This window comes from Epinephelus moara, chromosome 18, assembly GCF_006386435.1.
Source record: "Epinephelus moara isolate mb chromosome 18, YSFRI_EMoa_1.0, whole genome shotgun sequence".
In the NCBI taxonomy this organism is placed as follows: Eukaryota; Metazoa; Chordata; class Actinopteri; order Perciformes; family Serranidae; genus Epinephelus; species Epinephelus moara.
The window spans coordinates 24,728,952-24,751,235 of NC_065523.1; the positions used below are offsets into that span (position 1 = coordinate 24,728,952).

At 42.1% G+C, this 22,284-nt stretch overlaps 1 protein-coding gene across 1 annotated transcript in view; it reads left to right on the forward strand.

Moving 5' to 3' along the window:
- iqck (IQ motif containing K) overlaps window positions 1-22,196 on the forward strand; it is a 24,858-nt gene extending 2,662 nt beyond the window's left edge. Inside the window, exons 5-8 of the mRNA XM_050070128.1 lie at window positions 206-283; window positions 570-654; window positions 12,436-12,547; window positions 18,619-22,196. Of these exons, the coding sequence (XP_049926085.1) occupies window positions 206-283; window positions 570-654; window positions 12,436-12,547; window positions 18,619-18,878 (535 nt within the window). The 3' untranslated portion in view covers window positions 18,879-22,196. The remainder of the gene's footprint in view (window positions 1-205; window positions 284-569; window positions 655-12,435; window positions 12,548-18,618) is intronic.
- The last annotated feature ends 88 nt before the right edge of the window (window positions 22,197-22,284 follow it).

A 22,284-nucleotide genomic window follows, 5' to 3' on the forward strand; every position in this document is an offset into this window, starting at 1 on the left:
AATTCTGGTGACATGTGAAGATCCCCTGAGTCTGAAATGGGACAAAAGACCCCCCCCCCCCCCCCCACACACACACACACACACACACACACACACAGTTCTCACATGTCATATTTTGATATATGTGCCAAAAAAAATTGTGTTTGTGTGTCATGTTTTTTTGTTTGTTTTTTTTTGTCCTCCTTCACTCTTCCTCTTTCTTCAGCCATAACCCCTGCAGGCAAGAACAGGTCCCAGTGAACTTCCATGACATCCCTTTTGTCAAGGACTGGCTCAGCATGCAGTGAGTGTCTCAGCCTCTCACCTGACACACACACACACTACAGCTGTTAGCTATAAAGTCATTGTTTGTCAAAAAATACAAATTTGTCTGCAGTCTTTAGGGACTCTGTGGTCACCAGGTTCCTGTTCACTCACAGTATAAAACAAAGATTAAATTCAAGGAAAGCAAACATGCAAAACTAGATTTAAGTTATGAAAACTCACAAGTCACAGATGCATGCTGTGGTTTTTTATGCAGATGATGTGACACCCCTCCTGTTTTGTCTTCTGTCCCTCGTATTCTTCAGTCCCAGGCCTCCCATCCCTCTGTTTCTGCAGTTGAGTGAGGATCAGGCTGCCCTGCTCATCCAGGCTTTCTGGAGAGGATACAAGGTGCGCAGGATATTAAAGGACCGGGACTAGCCTTTAAAAATATGGAACATAAACATCTAAAGTCTAGGAATATAAGAGGGTTTTTTTTTAATTTTGAAGATAGAAAGCTTGAAGGAACCCTGCAATTACCCCACACACCACAGTGAGCCTTCCTGCGTGTGCGTGTGTGTGTGGGTCTGTTATCCTTACAAACAATAGGCGCCCTCCTGCGTGTGCATTGGCCCACAGTGTGATCTTGTTGTATAATCCCATCCCGCTGAAAAGCCCCTCTTCCACAGGGGACTGCAATTTCATTCAGCAGCTTGATTATGTCATCAGTGATGGCAGGATTTAATTCCTTCCTGTGTGGGCGTTAAGGTCTGAAGTAGTCTGTGCTGTGATATAAATAGACATAAACAGACACTACCAGAGGGAAACAGCAGCAATTTCTCCACGCTCACACACAGATATGCCCAGTCTCGTACGCTGCAGGGATTTAAGCAGGGGTTGTGTTTTTGTTTGTCTCAACAGAAGGGCTTATTTTTTTCTGTTTCTTACCCTCTATGCTTTTGGGGGGATTCAGCTTCAGTGTGGCTGCACAAACCATTGAAAGAAAAAGATGCCAGCTGTGCTGTCATGTACAATTATGTTCTGTTTGAATGATCTGAACATTTGTGCATGTAGTTGAATTTGTGGGTGTGTGCACGAAAAGAGGCGTTCAGTGTGTGTGTGTGTGCTTGCATCCATGTTCAGGCTACTTTTGCACCAGCAGGGGGCAACACTTCCTCTTTCTTTTCTTTTTTTGTCTGTAACAGCAACAAAAAAATCAGCTCACATGAGGTGGCAGCAGTGAGCTGGCTGCCTGTCACTCCTCACTTTGTTTACCCTGAACTAAGAGAGGTTCAGCAGGGCCGCTGATAGCACTGCAGCCCAGCACCCCTGAGGGATTTAGAGGAAGAGAGACGCAGCCACAAAGAGACAGTAGAGAGAATGGGAGGATGAAGCTCAGGCTATGTTAGGAACATTTTCAGATGGATGGGCGAATGACAGAAGGGAGGAGAGAGGCAAGATGGTGTTGCAGAGTGTCTTAGGGAGCGAGATGCAGCCTCCGAGACACACAGAGAGGCTGTGAATGCAGCTCATCAGGGTCCGAAGTTGAGGGTGTGCATCTTAAGATCATGACTTATTAAAAGTACACAGGGTGGAGATATTTTGGGTAGGCACTGAGGCAAAGTCCTGACAGGCGTTGTGGTGTGTCATGGCTGCTGTTACCTTGGCTCGAGAAAAACAGCAGTTAACAGCTCAGCGGGCAGCGGAGCAGAGATGAGGACATCAGCACAAACAGAGTCATCTGTGAAGCACTGATGCACTGCAAAACTTTTAGTTTCTGTGTGTTTGTGTCTGCTGGCGTGACAATGTGTATGCACTGTATGTGTTTTTCACAGTGTGTCTGATAATTCAGTATCATCTCCCACTGTAAATGTATTTTAACAAAACTTTTATGTCAAGATATTTATGTATTTGGCGTTTTTACCACTTTAAATCACCAGGTCCATTTGTTGTAGTGAGAAAAGCCTCATTTCCACCAAGCAGTACAATACGCTTCACTTCAGTTCGGTACGCTTTTTTTTCCGTTTCCACTGTGAAAAGTTGTGGATGGTACCAATGGAACCATTCCGTACCCTCCCAAATTTTGGTCCCCCCTCTGTTGGGGTACCTAGCACACAGATCTGATTACTAAAAGGTGGAGCTGTGAACACTGCAGTCTGTTGATTTGTCAGTAGTCTGTCTGTGACAAGCCAAACAGCATCGAAGAAACACCGATTTGTAATGTAAAACCACTTTATTCAGTGTTTTTACCAGTTTGTTTTAGAGAGGACAAGACCTCTGTTGATAACTCAACTCCAGGTAAAAACCTCCTGAGCAATGAAGGCTGAAGAAAATCTGATTGGGTGAAGTTTCAGCTGGTTGCAGTCTGCATTCCTCGCCACTAGATGCTACTAAGTCCACCTAGACCTTACACAGTGCTCCTTTAACATATAAATGGACAGTATATTTCACCATAATCTGTCCTAACTGTTAAATCCTTGAGAATATTTTTGAGGGTTTATAATAGGAGTATAATAGGATTATGGGATTTTGCTGTAGAAAAACACACAAAAAACAATTCGCCTCACGACGAACATAAGTTTTCTGTTTCGTTTTTGAATACTTCATAAAACATAGTAACATATAGATGTCTAATGCTCTAATAATAAGAGCTTTATCCGGACTGCACACCTCTACCTTTATCAATATACTCTGTTCTCGACACCCCCCTCCACACACCCTCTCTGTTTCCCCCTCACTCTTACACTCTCTGCTGTTATATAACCTGCCTGACGCAGCGCTGACTGCAGAGTGTGTGTGTGTGTGTGTGTGTGTGTGTGTGTGTGTGTGTGTGTGTGTGTGTGTGTGTGTGCTTGCGCGCGCGTGTGTATTCATAAGACAGACAGACAGACTGAGTGGCAGGAAGCAGGGAAGGGAGTCTTTTTGTAGCCTGGAATTTTATCCCTCCATTATTAATCTCTTTCTCTTTCATCAAAACATATTGAGGACTGAAGAAGAGCAGCGATCGAGATAGTACATGCACACGCACACGCACGCACACACACACACACGCACAAACTCACATCTATGACCCAGACAATGTGATTGTCTGTTGTTTTCTCTCCTGTACAACTATGAAGAGCTGCTTGGTCTAAACATATTACATAATCTTCTTTACACTGTGTGCCTTAGCCCAACTCTAATCCATTCATCCATGCCTGCTACTGTAATGCACACATATGTACACACACACACACACACACACACACACACACACACACACTGCTGATCACTAAGGCTTCTCAGGCTCTCTCAGGTCTGGTCAGCTGAGTTGGAGTAATGTGGCTGCTGCGTAATAAATAGGCATTACAATTAGGCTGTCAGTATAAAGGCTATGTGGTGAGGAAGAGGAGCAGGCTTTTATCCTAATCATTTCCACTCATCTATTAAGTGTGCACACACTGTGTTTGGCCTTTTCCCGGCCATAGCACCACACTGTCCTGAGCTGCGTGGGAACTGCCCACTGGTTCGACATCCCATTGTTCCGACCATATTAAACTCATTGTTCCGAAGTCCATTCCGAAATCATCATGATGCCCTGTGGTTAAGGTCTGGTTAGGTTTAGGCACAAAAACCACTTGGTTAGGGTCAGGAAAAGATCATGGTGTGGGTTAAAATGAAAAAGAAAGTGACAAACACATAAGCCGTGAGCCTGCTCCGCCTCAGGCCGGTCGCGGCGCACCATACGCCTGCCGTGAGCCGTTCAGCACCGTGGACAGTTGGACTAATGGGATGTCAAACCAATGGGCTGTCGAACCAATGACATGGACCCAGCTGCGTCGCCCTGTTTAACCTCACCCAGCATACTAAATTCTGTCTAAAGTCTAACTCAGGTGAGACGAGATGTTTGTGATTGGTTTTCTCTTGTTTGTTTTAGAAAATTTAAAGGAATAGTTCCACATTTTGAGAATTATGTTTGTTCACTTCAGATGAGAACTGTATGAGAAGATCAGCACCACTCTCCAAATATGTGTCACTATGCTAACTATGAAGCTAACGTCAGCAGCCTGCTAATTTAGCTTAGCACAAAGACTGGAAACAAGGAAACATCTAGTTTAGCTCTGCTGAAACGTAACAAAATCCACCTTCTAGCAACTTCTAAAGCTGACAAATTAACACCCCTATGTCTTGGTTTATTTAATCCATACAAATAACTTTGAAAAATGACAAGATAAAAGAAGTAGTCCTGCACAGAGCCTCTCATACGGTGAATCGATGTTTGTACTTTTTGGTTTTCATACAAATTAACCTTTTGAAACCTGGAGTGACATCACTTTTCTAGTACTGCTTTCAGATGCATTTTGGAAGTATTTAAACCTTTAAACCCTGAGCAAATTGATATGATTTATCTCAAGAACATGGAGAAAGGCAATGAGCAACTTGGTAAGAACTGTCCCACAAATTGCAAAAAAAAAAAAATATAGGAAAATAGGAAAATATAATAATAAAAAAAAACAGGGAAAAAAGAAAAAATATAGGAAAAACTACAGTATATTTATGATTATTATTATTACTATATTTTAAAATTATGTCACAGAAGTTTTAATGTTTAAGCACACTTCAGGTTATTTCTTTTTAACTTTCGTTCTTTCTTTACTAATGTTCTTGTTTTTAATTTTCTCTTTTGCTAATTTCTTGCTAATTTTTTGAGGTTATGTCTTCTTCTATTACTCATTGTCCTCTCTTCCCATGTATTTAAATGGAATCAAGCCAGTTTGCTTCGGTTTCAAAGGGTTAAACAAGAAAGAGTTTGTTTCCTCGTGAGCTTTGTTAAAAGCATGTTAAAATGTTGGTAGGTGAATTTTGCTCATGCTTAGCGTAGTTAGCTAGCCGCTGACAATAGCTTCATATATTCATATATTTGCCAGTTAAATACAAAGCTACAATTAACTTAAGTAAACTTAGCATAAAGGCTGGGAACAGAGAGAACCATCTTGCCTGGCTCTGCACAAAAAAATGAGTGTAAAACAGACAATTCACTTTACTGTGCTGACATTAGGGTAGTATCGATTTTCTCATCTAACTCTCCACAAAAAAGTCAGTAAGCATATTTCCAAAAATGTTTAACTACAGCTCTAAAATCTCAAGTTGTTTTTGTGTACATGGCCATCTCTGTGGCAAAACTGCTCATACTGTACATTGTAAGTACATTGCCATTTACATTGTTTGTAGATATAATATGCTGAATTTTCCTAAAAGGCAATGTATAGACTCATACCGAATTATCTCAGTTATCATGTCTGACTTACTAGAAATGTGTGGCGAGGTATATATCTGCAGAGATTCTGCCCTCTGCCTGTATATTTGGGGTGTCCATGGGTATGCGCAATAAAATGTCTGAGGAACGTCTTCTTGGGTTAGCAGGTAGAGCTGTGTATTGGCAAGAATCTGGCAAAGTAACATTGCAATATTTCGGTAATCTATTTTCAGGAAAACTGTCGATGCTAGCAGTATGCCTGCCATGACTCTGCCTGTTTCATAGGCCTGTGTTTTTTGTGTTTACACTTGCAATATATTGTTACGTTGGAGTAGAATACTCGAATGGCTGAAGATAGTTTGCATGTAAACTATTCGGGTGCTTTCACACCTGCCCTGTTTGGTTCGGTTCAGTCATACTCAAGTTCATTTGCCCCCTAAGTGTGGTTTGTTTGGGCAGGTGTGAACACAGCAATCGCACTCAGGTGCGCACCAGAAAAACAGGACTGAGACCTTCTTGAAGAGGTGTTCTCGGTGCGGTTACAAATGAACTCTGGTGCAGTTCGTTTGTGGTGAGAACGTGTTCCGACCTCGATCTGAACCAACTGCAGTCACATGACACATTGTTTGGGTTAAACATGAGCACGTTACAGTTCTGGAGGATTATTAATGTGCACCTCCTCCTGTACTGCCTTAATATGCACATTCAGCACATCCAATGCATCAACACATTGTTTTCTAGTTGGAGCCGCGCCTTGTTTTCAAACTGTATGGTTTGACTAAGATGAACAATGACAGCAATATAGTCCACGATGAGCAGCGCTAAAATCAACCTGCGTAGTTGTCCCTCCATTGTGACATTAGAAAGTGTCACATTTATCTAGCAAGTGTACTCTTCTTCAACGTTTTGTTTACTTCCTGGATTTTTCCCACATGGAAATTCTGACCAATCAAAAGGCAGCTTTCTCGCACAAGGTATTTGATCTGGTCCGCTTGTAAATGCTGGCGTGAGAACACAAACCAACTCTAGGCAATTATACAACTTTGTAACAAAATTAGTCGCCGATTCGGACCAAAAGAAGCACTCTTAATTAAATATGTTTTTGAGAATCGGTACAGTATCATAAAACATAATACCACAATATTCAAGTGTATCAGTATTTTCTTAACACTCCTACCAGCAGACCCAGTTATTGTCCAAAAGTAGGACACTGTGAGTACTGAGTGTATTCCACATGACATAAACTAATAGAGCTGTTTGAAAGACACTCCCTCTCTCTCACACACACACACACTTACACCCAGGGAGCTGTAGAGTCAACAGCAGAACTAGGTCTGTGATTCCAGCTGAATGATCCGAGGGCAGAGACAGTTGAATGGTTTGAATGGATGTCCAGTGTGTTAAGTCAGTGACGGGCCACGTGCAGTGACACTCATGCAGAAAATATGTCACAGGCACTCAGGACGTCCAGTAGCCGGTGGCTCTGCTTCGTCCTCACTTCCCCCCTCCTGCAGAAGGGCTGTAGGGGCATGCTGTCCCAGAATGAGATGCACTGGTCATAGCATGAAAGGCCTACGCGGGTAGTTTTGTAACATCCACTATCATGTGTACTAATAATAGAGAGTATTTTGTGTTCTTACAAAGAACAGCAGGGTGACAGTACAACCACTTCCTGTGCCTGAGTCCACAAAGACATGAATCAGATCACAGGTTTCTCAGCTGGTTAAGCCTCGCTGGAAGCATCGGCCAACAAAAAAAGATGATGGATCTTTGGGTGGATGGGGTGTAAAACGTCGACGGAGCAGGCTGTGGCGGCCGTGTCTTTATGCAGCCTGTCAGTGCGGCTGGTGATGTGACTGCAGCCAGTTCGCCCAAACAGAAGCCATTGTGCTGCTGCAGAGTGTGAGACTGGGAGAGGAGCTCGGTCTCACAGGCAGCTTTGCACAGAAAAAGGGAAGGCAGCTTGAAAGGCTGTGCAGGGGGATTGAATTGTGTGTGAGAAAGAGGGCACAGTTTGTGTCATTGTGTGGTTGTACGCGTTTTTGTGGGTGCATGGTGAGCGTGGGGGGTTCTGCTTGTGCTGCTGGCTTTGAGAGATGGAGGAGGATGGAGTCCCTCTTTTTTTAGTATGTTGTGCAATTTTCAATATGTGAGGCTGTTTCCTTGAGGTTGTACTTTTGCGTGTCAAATAATGTGCGTGCGTGAATGCATGCAGCCTTATTACTTTTTCTAACGCTATAATCCCAGCCTTCATACACACACACGCACGGTATGAGACACATTTGCAGTCACATGGACAATCATAGCAACACGATGCTCTTTATGAGAGGTTCATTTATAATTCACACCAGAAAGAACTGATGAGAAAACAGAATTTGGTGTTTCGAAATCATATTCAAATGTATGTACGCTCACACACAACATACAGAGAAACATATACACAGAATCCTTGATGCATACGGTCTATACAATACCTAACCCCTGCTAATCAGCTGTGTTGATGCACACAGACAGGCTTCAAAACCCTCACGCGCGCACACACACACACACACACACACACACACACACACACACACACACACACACACACACACACACACTCAACTCAGCTCTTTGTCTCCTGCTATCACAGACAAACTGGCAGCCTCCTGTAGAAAGCATGTGTACTGAGGAAAAATTGAAACGTAATACTTTGTTTTTGCTCCCATTTTTCACAGGCTTAGGTTCAAGATCTAAGACTTTTTTTATACGCTCTCAAACTTTGGTCACTTCTCCTTTTCCAAGATAATCCATCCAACGGACAGGTGTGGCATATCAAGATGCTGATTAAATTGCATCATTACTAAACAGGTGTGCATTGGGATGGTCACAATAAAAGGCTATTGTAAAATGTGGGGTTTTATCACACAACACAATGCCACATATGTCACAAGTTTTTAGGGAGAGTGCCATAGTCATGCTAACTGCAGGAACTTCCACCAGTGCTGTTGCCTGTGAACTGAATCCTCATTCCACTACCATAAGCCAACTCCAATGTCGTTTCTCTGAATTTGACAGTACATCCAACCGTCTGACACCAGCCACCTGAACAGCTGATGCAATAATTTGTTTTGCACAACTGAAGAATTTCTGCACAAACCATCAGAAACTCTCAAAGAACTTTATCTGCATGCTTACCGTTCTCACCAGGGTCTTGAACTGACAGCAGTTTGTCATTGTAGCCAACTTCTGTGGTTGTGGGGACATTTGGATGTACTGCCAAATTCAGTGAAATAACATTGGAGATGGCTTATTGTAGTGGAATGAATATTAAAGCCCTGTTTCCACCAAGCAGTACGGTACAGTTCAGTTTGGTGCGCTTTTTTATTTTTTTTTATTTCCACTGTGAAAAGTGGAAACTGTTCTGTACCGTCCCCATGTTTGGTCCCCCCTCTGTTGGGGTATCTAGCAGACAGATCTGGTACTAAAAGGTGGAGCTGTGAACACAGGCTGTTGATTGGTCAGTAGAGGACGGTCACTCTGCTCAGGGCTGAGTTGTGGCTGGTTTTGAAGCTCATGTAACCACTATTCATACCGTGGAGAGTTTTATTACTGTAACTATAAAATGAAAGGTTTTTTTGCTGCCTCTTGCAGCAGCTGGAGTCTGAGAAAAAAATAATTAATTCACTGGGCCGACTGCCGGAGACTTTTAAGGTGGAATGTTAACCTGAAATGAGCTGGTGACGTGAAGTTTTTATATGACATACACTTTTAGTAATGAGTGGATCTTCAAGCGTTTATATGTTAAAAAAAAAGTGTTGTGGAGTGTTGTTCCTGTGGGCTCTGGCAGCACTAAACCCCCGAGCTTGCCTTAGAAGGACTAAATGCACAAACCAGCTATTTTTAAACATCCCAGGGAGAGAGACTCTCACTGCAGCCTGTTTTATTTTGTTCTGAAAATGTCAGCGTGCAGCCTCGTTCTGTGGACGATAAACGAGGTGCAGACTTCCATCTGTGTCATGAGGAAATACAGTGAGTGCTGGATGGAGCAGTGAGTGACAACAACCCGCCCACATCTAAGGGTACTGTTTCCTGTGGAAACCCTAGGGTCTACCATGTCTGAAGGGTTAATTTTGGTTCCAAAGGTACCATACCAAAAGTGTTTGGTGGAAACGGGGCTTAAACGTTCACAGGCAACAGCACTGCTCCCTCCCTCAAAATATTCGACCTCCTTGGCATTATGTTGTGTGATAAAACTGCACATTTTAGAGTGGCCTTTTATGTGACCATCCCAAGATATACCTGTGTAGAAATCATGCTTTTTAATCAGCATTCGATTTGTCACACCTGTCAGGTGGATGGATTATCTTGGAAAAAGAAAAGTGCTCACTAACACCGATTTTAACAGATTTGCAACTAAAATTTTAGAGAAACGTATCAATTGTGTGTATAAAACAGTCTTAGATATTTAGCTTAAACCTGCGTTGCGCTTAAATTTTTGTTCACATATTCAAAAAAGCTAGCTTTCCAAGAACTGAGACTTTGTCTTTGTGTGTGACACATTGTAAAACATTGTCTCAGGGTCCCGTGGCTGTGAAACATCTATTCCATTGTTTAGCAGGAGCTGTCAGCAGCAGAAGAACTGGAGATATAACATTTCTGCAGTACACCAATGGAAAGTGACAGAATAGGAATGGCCACACAGACACAAATATAGGCACACACAAGCGACGGTGAGCAAACACGACAGACTCCAACCCCCCCTACCCCTCCTGACCCTCACCCCTCATTTCCATTTGTATGGTTTGCTCCCATCAGCAGAGGGGCTGTTGCAGCACTGTGACACCCTGTGAATTAACTGTTGGAGCCTGCTAGTTTTACCCATTCCTCAGCCCATCACCAGGCTTATATAACAGGCCCACTTTCATACCCACTGCTAATAGCAACACTATTGTCACCATTCAAGCAGTCGAAGGGAGTGGGAGGAGTAAGAGGAAAACAAGATTGGAGAGAGAAGAGGTGGGAGAGAATACAGAGTAGTGAGGAGAGAGATGAAACGTCAATGTGCAGGAGAATGAGGAGAGAATTAGGTGTTGGTATGAGAGATAGTGTCTGAAGTTGAGTGTAAGGAGAGGGAGAGGCACACCTGGGTACTGAAGGAGAAGAAAGGGAAGACGTGGAAGGAGAAGGAGGCGAGTTAGTGGGAGAATAGTAGGAGGAGGAGATAAAGAAAGGAAAGGAGAGTGAGCTCTTCAGGGACATTTTCTATTCATCTAAAACAGCAAGTCTGTGTAGTAATCTCTCAGGAAAGCAAGCAGCACACACACAACAACTACAGAGGATTCCTCCGAGAACAAAAGCGTAACTGCTAACTACAGATGAGACAGAGAGGAGTCAGAGACAGCTTATTGACATAAATCTGCAGCAGAATTTGACCCAATTACCCACCTATGTGGAAGGGCTGGGTAATATATCTATATTATATCAGTATTGTGATATGACACTGGATATCATCTTAGATTTTGGAAATCTTAATGTCATGTGTTTTCTTTTCCTAGATCTAAGGCTGCATTAGTCTAAAACAATGTAATTTTCCAAACTTACCAGGTTGTGTAGCTGTTTTATTCTTTGCCTTTACCCACCTAAGCAAGATTTGTACTTGTGCGTCAGCTCTATGCAGAACCTGCGCCGTCATCTACACACGTGGCCTACGCTGTTGTGAGCATTTATACAGGTGCAGTGGTGTGTCTGTATCACTGCAGTGTCAGGGTTTCTGTGAAGCGCTGTAAAGTTTAGTTGATTCAAACTACACCCAAACACACATTAAACATGGATTATTAGCAAAATTTCAAACACAAGTACACAAATCAGCTTCACTATAACTCGCAGCATTCACAGACAAACACTTGTCTTTATTTGGACCCATTTTCCCCACAAATACAACATGCTAATGTTTTTAGCACAAGCCTATGGCATTTTACATTGTATAAATTAGCCTAGTGGCTAGCAGACTTTTCCTCTATTCATATGAAGCCAGGAACAACAGCAACATTAAACAAAGATAATGTTGCAAAATTCAGCTCTATTTAAACTCACAAGGTTCACCAACAAAACAACTGTCTTACACTAAACACATTTTCCGTTAGCCAAGTGATGACCAGAGTTTTTCTCTGCTTATATGCAGCCAGGATAAATCACTCATAAGACTTAAAATGCTATTTTAGTGGAGGCTTTATTGTCTTCACAATTTATTGTTTCTTATCTGTGAAGTTAAAATAAATTAAAGCTTTGTTTCCACTGAGGGAAATGGTTTCAGCTTACAAAAATAGACAGGAGGTCTGCGTCGCCGCAATACGCAGTTACATTTCTGGGGAGGTGCAGGCTATGGCTTAGGCTGCAGCGTAGGCTCTACGTCGACACAGAGTACAAGTATTTGTGTCTTTCTGCTGCATAGACAGCCCAGTTTTATGAGAAGATTATCTTTCCAGCATTGAAATTCTTCCAAGTTACAAGGTGCCTTCCATGGAAAATCTAAATAAAACATTTTATAGTTATATAAAGTCAAGGAAAATAAAGTATAGAGAAGAGATTAAACAGATACAGGAAAGTCCAAAGCTGACAGAATGACCGACAATTACATTAGCACGCAGTAAAGATATTGTCCATTTATCACGTCACATGAGCACAATTATAGAGCGAAAGCATTGTCAGCTAGAAAAATGTGACCTGACAAAAGCAGAGTATGAAGTATTGAGGTCACCGTGTCTCCAGTAAATGAGCCGCTTTCACTGTTTAACCACCATACGAGTAAAACACCAAATGGGCACCAAACTCTAAATGGGCCGATTTATAAAAACCATGGCAGCTAACTAGCACTTATCAGCTTGCAGCCTAATTAAGGCATTGATGATGTTTGCTTATGTGAATTTTTGCGTGTGCTGCGTTCAAGTGTGTGCTGTGTTGTGTGTGCGTTATAGATCAGGGCACGCCCAGATGTGCAGGAGCTGCGCCAGTGGCAGAAAGAACTGAGAGAGAACCGTGACATTGCCAAAACTGTCGAGCACTTCTGGGTCCAACACGAGAGCCGAGGTGAGGGCACACACACACACACACACACACACGCACACACATACACACACTCCCATGGTATCACTGAATGCCAGGCCGCAGGCTTGCTGGCAACACAATACCATTGATCTTGAATTTTCTCCTGTGGCCGACAACAGCTGCTGATAAGCAGGCAGGATGCCAGCTCACGTTAGCATTCACAAAAACCAGCTACAATGCATAGATATCTACCCACACAGCACTACACACTCCGTTGTACGCATAGATATAGTGCAAAGTACAGACTCACACAATTACACACGTATGAACTGTAGAGATACAGTATTCACTCCAACAAGGCTTTGAAGTTAAAGCACAGAGACGAGGAGAGCAGTGACACAGAGAGAGAATGAGGGCAGAGACAGAGAGGGAGACGGGGGAGGAGGGGAGTGAGTCGGAGAAAGACAGAGAAGATTGAAAGTGAAGGAGAGAAAGAAAATGTCTGCAGGGCTCAGGGTGTGTTTGAGTGACAGAGAGATAGAGCAGAGGACAGAGGCTGGGAATACATGTGAAGAAAGAGAAGAGATACAGAGCAAAGACGGAGGGAGATGAAGACAGAAGTATAACGTGATAAAGTGTGTGTGTGTGTGTGTGTGTGTGTGTGTGTGTGTGTGTGTGTGTGTGTGTGTGTGTGTGNGTGGTGCAATGTACAAGTGATTCTATATATATATATATAGATATATAGATATATAGATATGTATGTATATATATATATATATATATAAATAATATATATTATTTTTATTTTAAAAAGGGAACTAAAATAGACACACAAATAGAATTAAGGAAGTAAATAATTAGACGCACAAGTAGAATTACAAAATAGTTTGATGCTGACTGAAGCATACAACACGCTGACAGCAAAGTATACAGTTTGCCACTCACCCAAGTGTATTGTGCCCTGTCAGCACATATTAGGATATTTTTGAAAACGGATATTTTTCCCCTGGTTTAAAAAAATAAGTCTGTCTGACCTTTTATTTTACAAATATCTCCTTACACGCTTGAACACAAAAATGACCCCAAACTCTCACCAGCGTTAGCTGTCTTCAGTAGTACACCTTGTCACAAAGGTAGTGAAGTGTATAGACTAACGTCACCTTTTTTAAAACACCTGGAGACCTCATCTCTGTTGATTCCTGTTCAATTCAAAGATGAAGGAGTTCAGTCAAATATACATGTGATGCTCTGGACATGCTAAAGTTTATCTTCCAGCCCTAACTGACAACAATCCCACTATAAAAAAAAGGGTAACACTTTACTTGAAAGTATCTACATAAGAATGACATGACACTGTCATAACTACGACATGACATGATCATGAACCTGTCACGTCATAAATGTGTACGACTGCTGTCATTAAATGTCATTCGGTTGTTGTAATCACAAGTTGATTGTTTGGGTTGTCTTTGTCATGACAAGTTGACATTAAATTTGTTTAGGATGTCTTTATTATGACAACTTGACATTAACCAGGATGACATTACCAGAGGATGTCTTTGTCATAACAATAATAATCATTATGTCAACTTGTCATAAACACAAAAAGAGGTGCATTTCTTGTTAATGTCAAGTTGTTATGACAAAGACATCTTCTGGTAATATCATCCTGGTTAATGTCAAGTTGTCACAATAAGGACATCCCAAACAAATTTAATGTCAACTTGTCATGACAAAGACAACTTCTGGTAATGTCACTTAGATTAATGTCAAGTTGTCATCATCAAGACAACCCAAATAATGTCAACTTGTCATTACAAAAACCGAATAACACTTAATGACAGCAGTCATAAACGTTTATTACATGTTCATAATGTTCATGACAGGTTCATGACCGTGTCATGTCATAGTTATGACAGTGTCATGTCACTCTTATGTAGATAACTTCAAGTTAAGTGTTACCAAAAAACGTCCCACCATCTGCTGGTTCAACCAGGTCTAATCCAAGGAAAAAAAAGTTTCTGGCGGACTTTAAACTGTGGACGCTGAGGTGGACCAGATAACACTGAGTGCAGCAGATGCCTCCATTTGTCAGTGAAGTGGTGCCGCAATGCTTACTTTTAGTGTGAGGTAATCATTAGACCGAGGGGTGCTAACAAAACATTAGCAAATCAGTGGTTCGCCATTGTTGTTATTGTGTCTAGCGTACGCTCATTATACAAAGAAACTAATTACATAATCTTTTTTTTTTTTTTACATGTTTACACAAATTAACACTAATCAGAGTTTTGAAAAAATCTGCACCATAGAAGGTCTTTTGAATAATCTTCGTTTCAGTGACCTAAACCTCTGCTTGTGTGTGGACAAGAGGCCTAAACGTAGAGTAAAATATCAGTTTATAAAAATCTTTATACATGTAGATAGGGCCTGAGATTACATGAAAAGTAGTTAGCAAGTGGACGTTGAGAATAACTCTACTGTTTATACCTGGAAGAAAAATCATCTTTTCATATTATGATATATAATTCCTGGACTTTTATAATGAAAATCTGGGACACACATACTCCATGCTATAAATGTACAGGTGGGAATGCACCTTATGTGTCCTCAATGCGTCTTGAAATCGCTCCGACCACATTTAGAGGTGGTCTAGGCTGCATGGTCACGTTTCGTCAGCAGTGTGTACACTAATATGTTCTGGGCTACATTGAAGGGCCGCCTACTCAGCTGACATCTTTTGCGTAGTGTGTGTGTACGTGTGTCTGTGTTACTTACCGAGAGAGCTGATCCACACGCCTGAAGAACTTGTAAGATGATGGAATGACTTCCTTTGTGATTGAAGTAAACCTTTGCGTTGTTGGACGGGGCAGTCATGGAGATATGAGAACCATATATTGCGCCCCAGCATTGCGGTCACCCCCACCCCTCCTTCACGCCATCCACAGTCTCCCTCAGTCTGTACCCTCGAGGCAAACTAATAAATTGGCGCTGAAGTGTACGTTTAGCATGATAAATCCCACGCCGGTTAAAAAGAACAACATATTTTATCTTTGCAAACAGGAATAATGTGTGTTTATTTGCATATAGCGCAAGGAAGTGAGATCAAGTGGTCACTTGAGACACACGTGGGGATGCATTTTAATGCCAGGTGTGAACAGACGGACAGAGCTGTGCACTTGTGATCGGATCACCCAAGACTCGTGGGTAAACAGGCTCATATGAGAGCGGAGAGAGTGAACCATAACAACAAAGTTATGGGCAAAATATAACAAAACAGCTAAAAGATACTATAAAACTCTAAGATCTGAGTAGACATGCAGAATCAGGTGATAATTCCCCTTTCACATTCAAGTAGTCATGTGATTCATTCATCCAAAAAATATTTATATCACAGCCACTTGAAATAAATGTGCACATAGATGATGACGAGCACACACACTCTAACTTCCACGCTAAAGCTGGGCATCGTAGCATCTCTGTTTTTGTCGCCCACAAACAATAATGCCCCCATAAACACAGGTTTCTTCCATACTGACACATTCCACACAACAAAGGCGCCCACTGCAGCTGCCACCGGCCGACAAACATTCTTCCACTGGGGTGCCACAGCCACGCTGTGCTGCTGCCGCTAACTGCGGCTACTGCTGCTGCACCACTACTGCTGACCTGACATTTTAGCAGGGGGCCTGGGGATGTATGTCTGTGTGTGTGTGTTTGTAAGAGATTGTGTGGGTCTGCCCAGACTGTCCTGAATGGAAGCCATTTTCTGCCCTCTTCAACAGAATCTGAAATGGATGAGACAGAGAGAGAACTAGAAATGTGTGAGCTCGAGGCAGGCAGGGAGTGGATGAGATTGGTGCTGAAGTTGCAGTTTGTTTGCTGGGTGTGCCCGTTGTTGTTTTGGATGTAACGAAGCAAGCGGTGCCCCCCCCTCCCCCAGCACTGACGGATAAATCACCCGTGTTTGGGATAGAGATTGTGGTAGAGAGAGGGTGAGTGAGGGAGAGAAATTATTTAGGGAAGCCCCCTCCCTACTGTATACATGCTCTTTAAATCGACCCAGCAACAGCTGCGCTCGTCTCATTTGACCCGAGGAGACCAGCATGCGATACTTCTTCTGCCATTCCAGGTTTCACAGTCTGAGATCAGAATTAGTCAGAGACGGAGAGGAAAACAAAAGGGGAGAGAGCAGAGTAACCCAAAGAGCACACACACGATGATACTTCAAGGTTAAGAGGTCACGGCTCATCGGGCAGGTGCAGCTCTCAACAGCTCATGAATCACCACATGACTGTCCTTGACGGTGGCCTGACATGTTTACCATCAGTCCAACCGCTGCTGAAACAGAAAACTCCCTTCCTCTTTATAGTAATAACAGTAATACCTTTTGTATCAACATAACAATTCATGTTGTTTTCAGTAGTACAGCCTGTTATAGTTAAAGTTATATAATGTGTCAGTTTCAGGTAATTGTACTGAGTTCTGTCACAAGTTACACTCTGCATTTTTAATACCGTCATTTATTATAAAGAGCCTCCACACCATTATAAGTGGCACATTATTAAAGGTATGACTCATAGTATCTAAAACAGAGACATTTATTCTTAGATGGTAAAAAAAAAAGTACATAAGAGCTGCATTGGTGCAGATTGTTGACGCTACAGATGGTGTCGATTCACCTCAAAGAGTTTTCAAAACCACACTTAAAAAACCACAGTTACAGTCATTAGGGTGTAAATAAAGCAAAACAACTTTCACTGCCATCGTTTACAATCTGCCTGCGGCTCTTGTTGTGGTATAAATGGCCAAATATAGCAGTCTATTCATCATAGCTTCACTTCCATAATGTCAAAGCCATTGCCTTTTACTGGCAGATAACAAAAGGCCACCACAATAGCCTTGCAGCTGTCACAGTGAGAAAGTGTCAGTAACTGGCTGAGTCATTGTTTGTTAAGCAGGTTTCTACCCAGGCCTTATTAATCTCTTTTTTGCCTTTTCATTTTCTATCACTCTAATGCTCTCCACATACACTCCCTTATGTTACATTTTTTTTTTTACGTTTTGTTGAATGTTGAATGCCACTGCAGTTGTGATTGGGAACAGTAGACCTTTTATTTTCAGAAACTGTCAGTTATGCCTTTAAACACCAGCATAATGTACTTACCAAGAACAGCAGGCTAACAGTATATTAAAGTTTAAGTGAGTAGGATTTAGGGGGAATTAGTGGGGTCTAGCTCCGAAGATTGCAGATTGCAAGCAGCTGAAACTTCTCCTGGTTAGAATTCCTTCAGTGTTCTTTGTTTAGGAGGTTTTTAACGGGAGCTGAATGATCTGCAGAGGTCTCTTCCTCTCCAAAACAAATGGACCAGTTGCGTAAAACTAGTCAAAACCCTTGATAAAGTAGTTTCATGTTACAAATCAGTGTTTCTCCCACCCTGTTCGAATAGTCGCAGATGGACCGCTAGCCCAGCACCTGCTAATGTGTGCACACCTTATTTCTGATCGAGACATTCATGAGGTTTTTACCATGAGCTGAATTACCCGCAGAGGTCTCCTCCCCTCCAAACAAATGTACCCGGTGATTTAAACTGGTATAAACACTGACCAAAGTAGTGTCACTTTAAAAAAATCCAACACCACTCGTCATGGAGGGGCTGCTAGCTACACTGGCCAGTGTGAAAATGCCAAGGACCTTGGATTGCAATACAACATGGCAAGCTCAGTGCTCAGTCAGAAAGCATACTTATTATATTACACTCCATTTCTGCCAATATATCCCCCTAAATCCCACACACTGTTCCTTCAATAGGATGATATGCTTTAAAGATAAAAATGGGGGCTACAAATGATTCTTTTCCAAGGTTGCAGCATTTGTGCTAGAAACAGAAAGTTGTTCAAAAATAAAGTCGATAGAACCTGACGGGGAAAAAAAGCCTTGTGGGCATATTTTGGTAAAACATTTATGTGTGACAATTCTGTGAGTCTTTGATTTTTATTTCTGGATTTTGATGGCACTTTTTACGGTAGCTGTTGCCTCAGTGGGTTGCGGTAACAAACATTAATCATGGTCTAAACTCGTTCATACTAAAGACGTAGTTCCTGTTTGTCTCCAGTGGGCTCTGCCATGACGGATCTTCCAGGAAGCCCGCAGCCTGGCGACTCAGATGTGTCCATCCAGGTGGTTTCCCCCACCCCCCAGAGCACTGTGGTCCACACCCCCACCCCCCAGATGACCCCTGAGGGCATTGAGTTGCTGACCCCCAGCCTGTGCAGCATGGAGAAAATGGCCTCCACACCATCAGCAACTGATGTACTCGCTGTATCTGTACATGGTCACAAATCCCTGACTGCAGCGTCTCCTTCTTTACTCTGACCTGAAAACCTGAGCTAAATCATTAGATGTGTGAACAAGGTTTTTCTGGTGTTTAAAGGCTATTAGACGCTGTTAGGTTGATGTCAAACTGACCAAAGCGATCAGTCAAACACGCCGTTAAAGCGCCTGTAACCAACTGGATATGGCCAGGCAGGGATTTATGGTTCGAGATTTGCGTCTAATTAGTTGATTGCTTTCATTGCCTTTTTGATGGATCACCTCCCTTCACGAGTCTCACCCAACAAATGAACACCATATAGTACGGTTCACTTGTTATTACTGTCGGGAGTGAAGCCTCCCATAACAGACTTCATATTTCCTCGCAGCACCTCTCGCTGATAGCTCACTGGAAGATAACCAAATCGTATTTCCCTGCCTTGTCATTTCCTCTTTCCTTAGCAGTACATATCACTCCACAAAAGAGGTTATAGCATTTCCATTCAAGCCAGGATTTGAGGCCAGAGTGAAAGGTGAGTCAGCATGCAGAGCAGCACTTTCTATCCTGTTTATCAGGAAAGAAAATGACCCTGTCAGGGAAACAGAGACTAAAATGTGTAAAAACATCACTGAGATCACCGGTGAGTGATTGATAGCTATTTGACAGAGCAGCAGCTAGGAATATCCTGTATTCTCTTAACGTCTGACTAATTTACAAACAATAAAAATCCCTGTTACATGTTCTCAGACACAATGTGGATTCAATGTTAGCTTCAGGAAGTATACCCTATTTAACAGTAAATATTTTTAACATTATTTCATGTGTATATCATGGAAAAGCAGCTTTAAATCATAGAGGATAATAAATAGATAATTTATTTAGTTTTTACCAATAAACATTTACACCATATGGACTTTTGGTAACCAAAGTAACCTGCTGTGTCTCAAGTCGAATACCTGTGTACTTATACTTGCTATTTTGAGTGCATGATTGCGTTCATAATGAGAAGTATAGCAAAATGCAATGCACTACTGGTGCACCCGTACCAGTCAAACAGTTGAGTGTGGAAAGTTGGATACTTCTCAACCTCATGGTCGCCATGTTGCCGACGTAGTCGAAGGGGCGGGACCACAACACATTTCAAATTTGTGAAATGTCAGCTGACTACCACAGTAAAGTACAAATATACATGTGTATTTTAAACTACCATTAGACTGTTGTCGGATAAAAGCCATCAGTTTGTTTATTGCGTTTCTTTCTGTAGTAATTTGGCACCACAAACAACAATGTGAATGTTAGCTTGCTAGCTAGCTAGCTAACAGCAGCACGTTTTATCATCAGGCATTGACGTCACAGGTGTTGTTGCGTAAGCTATACGATCTGTGAGGGTAGTTAAGTTTGGTGTTTATGCATGTTAAATTTTCTTCATTGTAGAAGATTATAGTGTTAGATTTGTGTCCAGAAGCTTGACAAGCTGTAAATGTTCACGAAAAGCAGCAGCCATAATTAACTTGGTGGATCAGCTGGTGATAGAATCAACCTGTGTCGGCTGCGGAAACTCATAGATTCATTTTTAATTCAATAACATCATAAATACAGAAGAAATTAAGTGATGATGTAGCAAGCATGTAGTCTGACGAGTGACAATTGTAAGTTGTTGATTGATTTGAGGCAATGCTACCCTGTCAAAATTTGCACACTATGCAAGTAAGTACATTGTGTACCCATCGTCTGTGAATTTGTATGTTTTGTTCATGCTGTATTTTATTTCTGCATATTCTCACACTACAGCATATGTGGTTTTGGTCTTTTGCTAGACGTAGCTAAAGGTTAGACATTTTGTGTTCTGCCACTGATGACTCCATTACTTTCAGCTGTCTTTTTTTTTTTTTGTGCATGCCAGCATTCATTTTAAATGTCACGTATCAGCTATGGAAAGTTCATGAAATTCGATAAGCAAAAATATTCAGGTTGAAAAGACTGCACGCTGCTCAACTGCAGTTCTTTACTCTCCTTCATGCCAACTTAAAAGACTGTGCAGGTTATAAGCGTCTTCTCCTGACTGTGTGTCAATTAAACTGAGCAAATAAAGTGCACTCCTGGCATATCTCCATCACTTACCTGAGAGGATACTTCTGGTTTCCCCTTCAGTGTCACTGCAGAGCGGCAAGGCAGCGGTCTTGTGATGGACGGCTTTCCTGACCATCCCAGTCACTGATGCACACCGCTTCACAGCGAGGCATGAGGAGGGTCATGTATCTCCCTTTGCAGGTATGTGGATGCCTGGGAGACAGCTGCCACTGGGTGAGGTGATAAAGCAGCCCATTTCGTTCTGGGGACATCTGATCAGTCTGGCAGCACTGGGCCCGACTGAAACTGGATCACACAGGAGCAGGAGGGAGTGGGCACCAGGCTGTCAGAGCAAAGCCAGAAAACAACTGGGTCTGGGCTGCGATTCCAGGCCGAAGGTGGAAGTGTAAAATACAACTGTGTTTACATTCAGAGAGCTTGATTTTAGGGAGTGTATCCCTGTGTGGGCTTCAAATACACTGATGTATGAGTGACACTAATACCATGTTCTTAGATGTAAACATTAAGCTAAACATTGTTCAAACCTCTAGAACATGTGGGAGGTTATGTGCCTAAATTAAAGGCAGTTGATTATATTATTAAGGTGCGAAAATGTATATGAGCTACTGACTTCGGTCTGAAAATAAAACCCAGTAGAATTGCAACATGACCTCCAGGATTAAAAAGACAACATACAGTTGATTCCTACCTAAATCCTGCATTTTCTATCGGAAAAAAACACTCAGACCTGTCAGGACGATATGACAAAATTGTTTTCACACACGTCCAGTAGTTATGAGTCTTGTTTGTGTCCACCTGGCAAGTGTAAGTTCAAATTTCACCCTCTTTTATCTCCGTTTTTGGTCTCTACCAACTGCTGAGGGAAATCTCTGTCTCTCTAGCTGTTAAATACTCCACTATGTTCGCCAGCTAGTTGCTACTGTGTCTGCTAAGCATGCCTTTCATTCCTATAAAAGTTGCTCAGTGGTGCATGAAGCCAAAAAAGGTTCAACTGCCACTTAGAAAAATACCCGTACCGCTTTCGTGTGTGGTCCATAGAGCAGGCACACTAGAGACTTTCTCCAGCTGAGCCAGGTACTTTGGTTTAGTGCTCCGCTAACTTGAATGGTAATACAATAATTCAATCGCAAAGCTCTTCTAGATTTTCTAAATGTTATCAGACTGAATGGATCAAACTCTGATCTTTTCACAGGGGTTGTGACACTCAAAATGTACCCACCGAATTACAGATTCTCTGTTTTGTTAAGTCTCTGGGAACAAGTATTTTTGGGCCACATGGCATCATGTGACAGACGTAATTCCACTGTTTGTCCACTATAATAATTGGCTTCAAAGCCTGGTACACATCCTGGGGCTGGTTTTTAGAGTGTATTCATT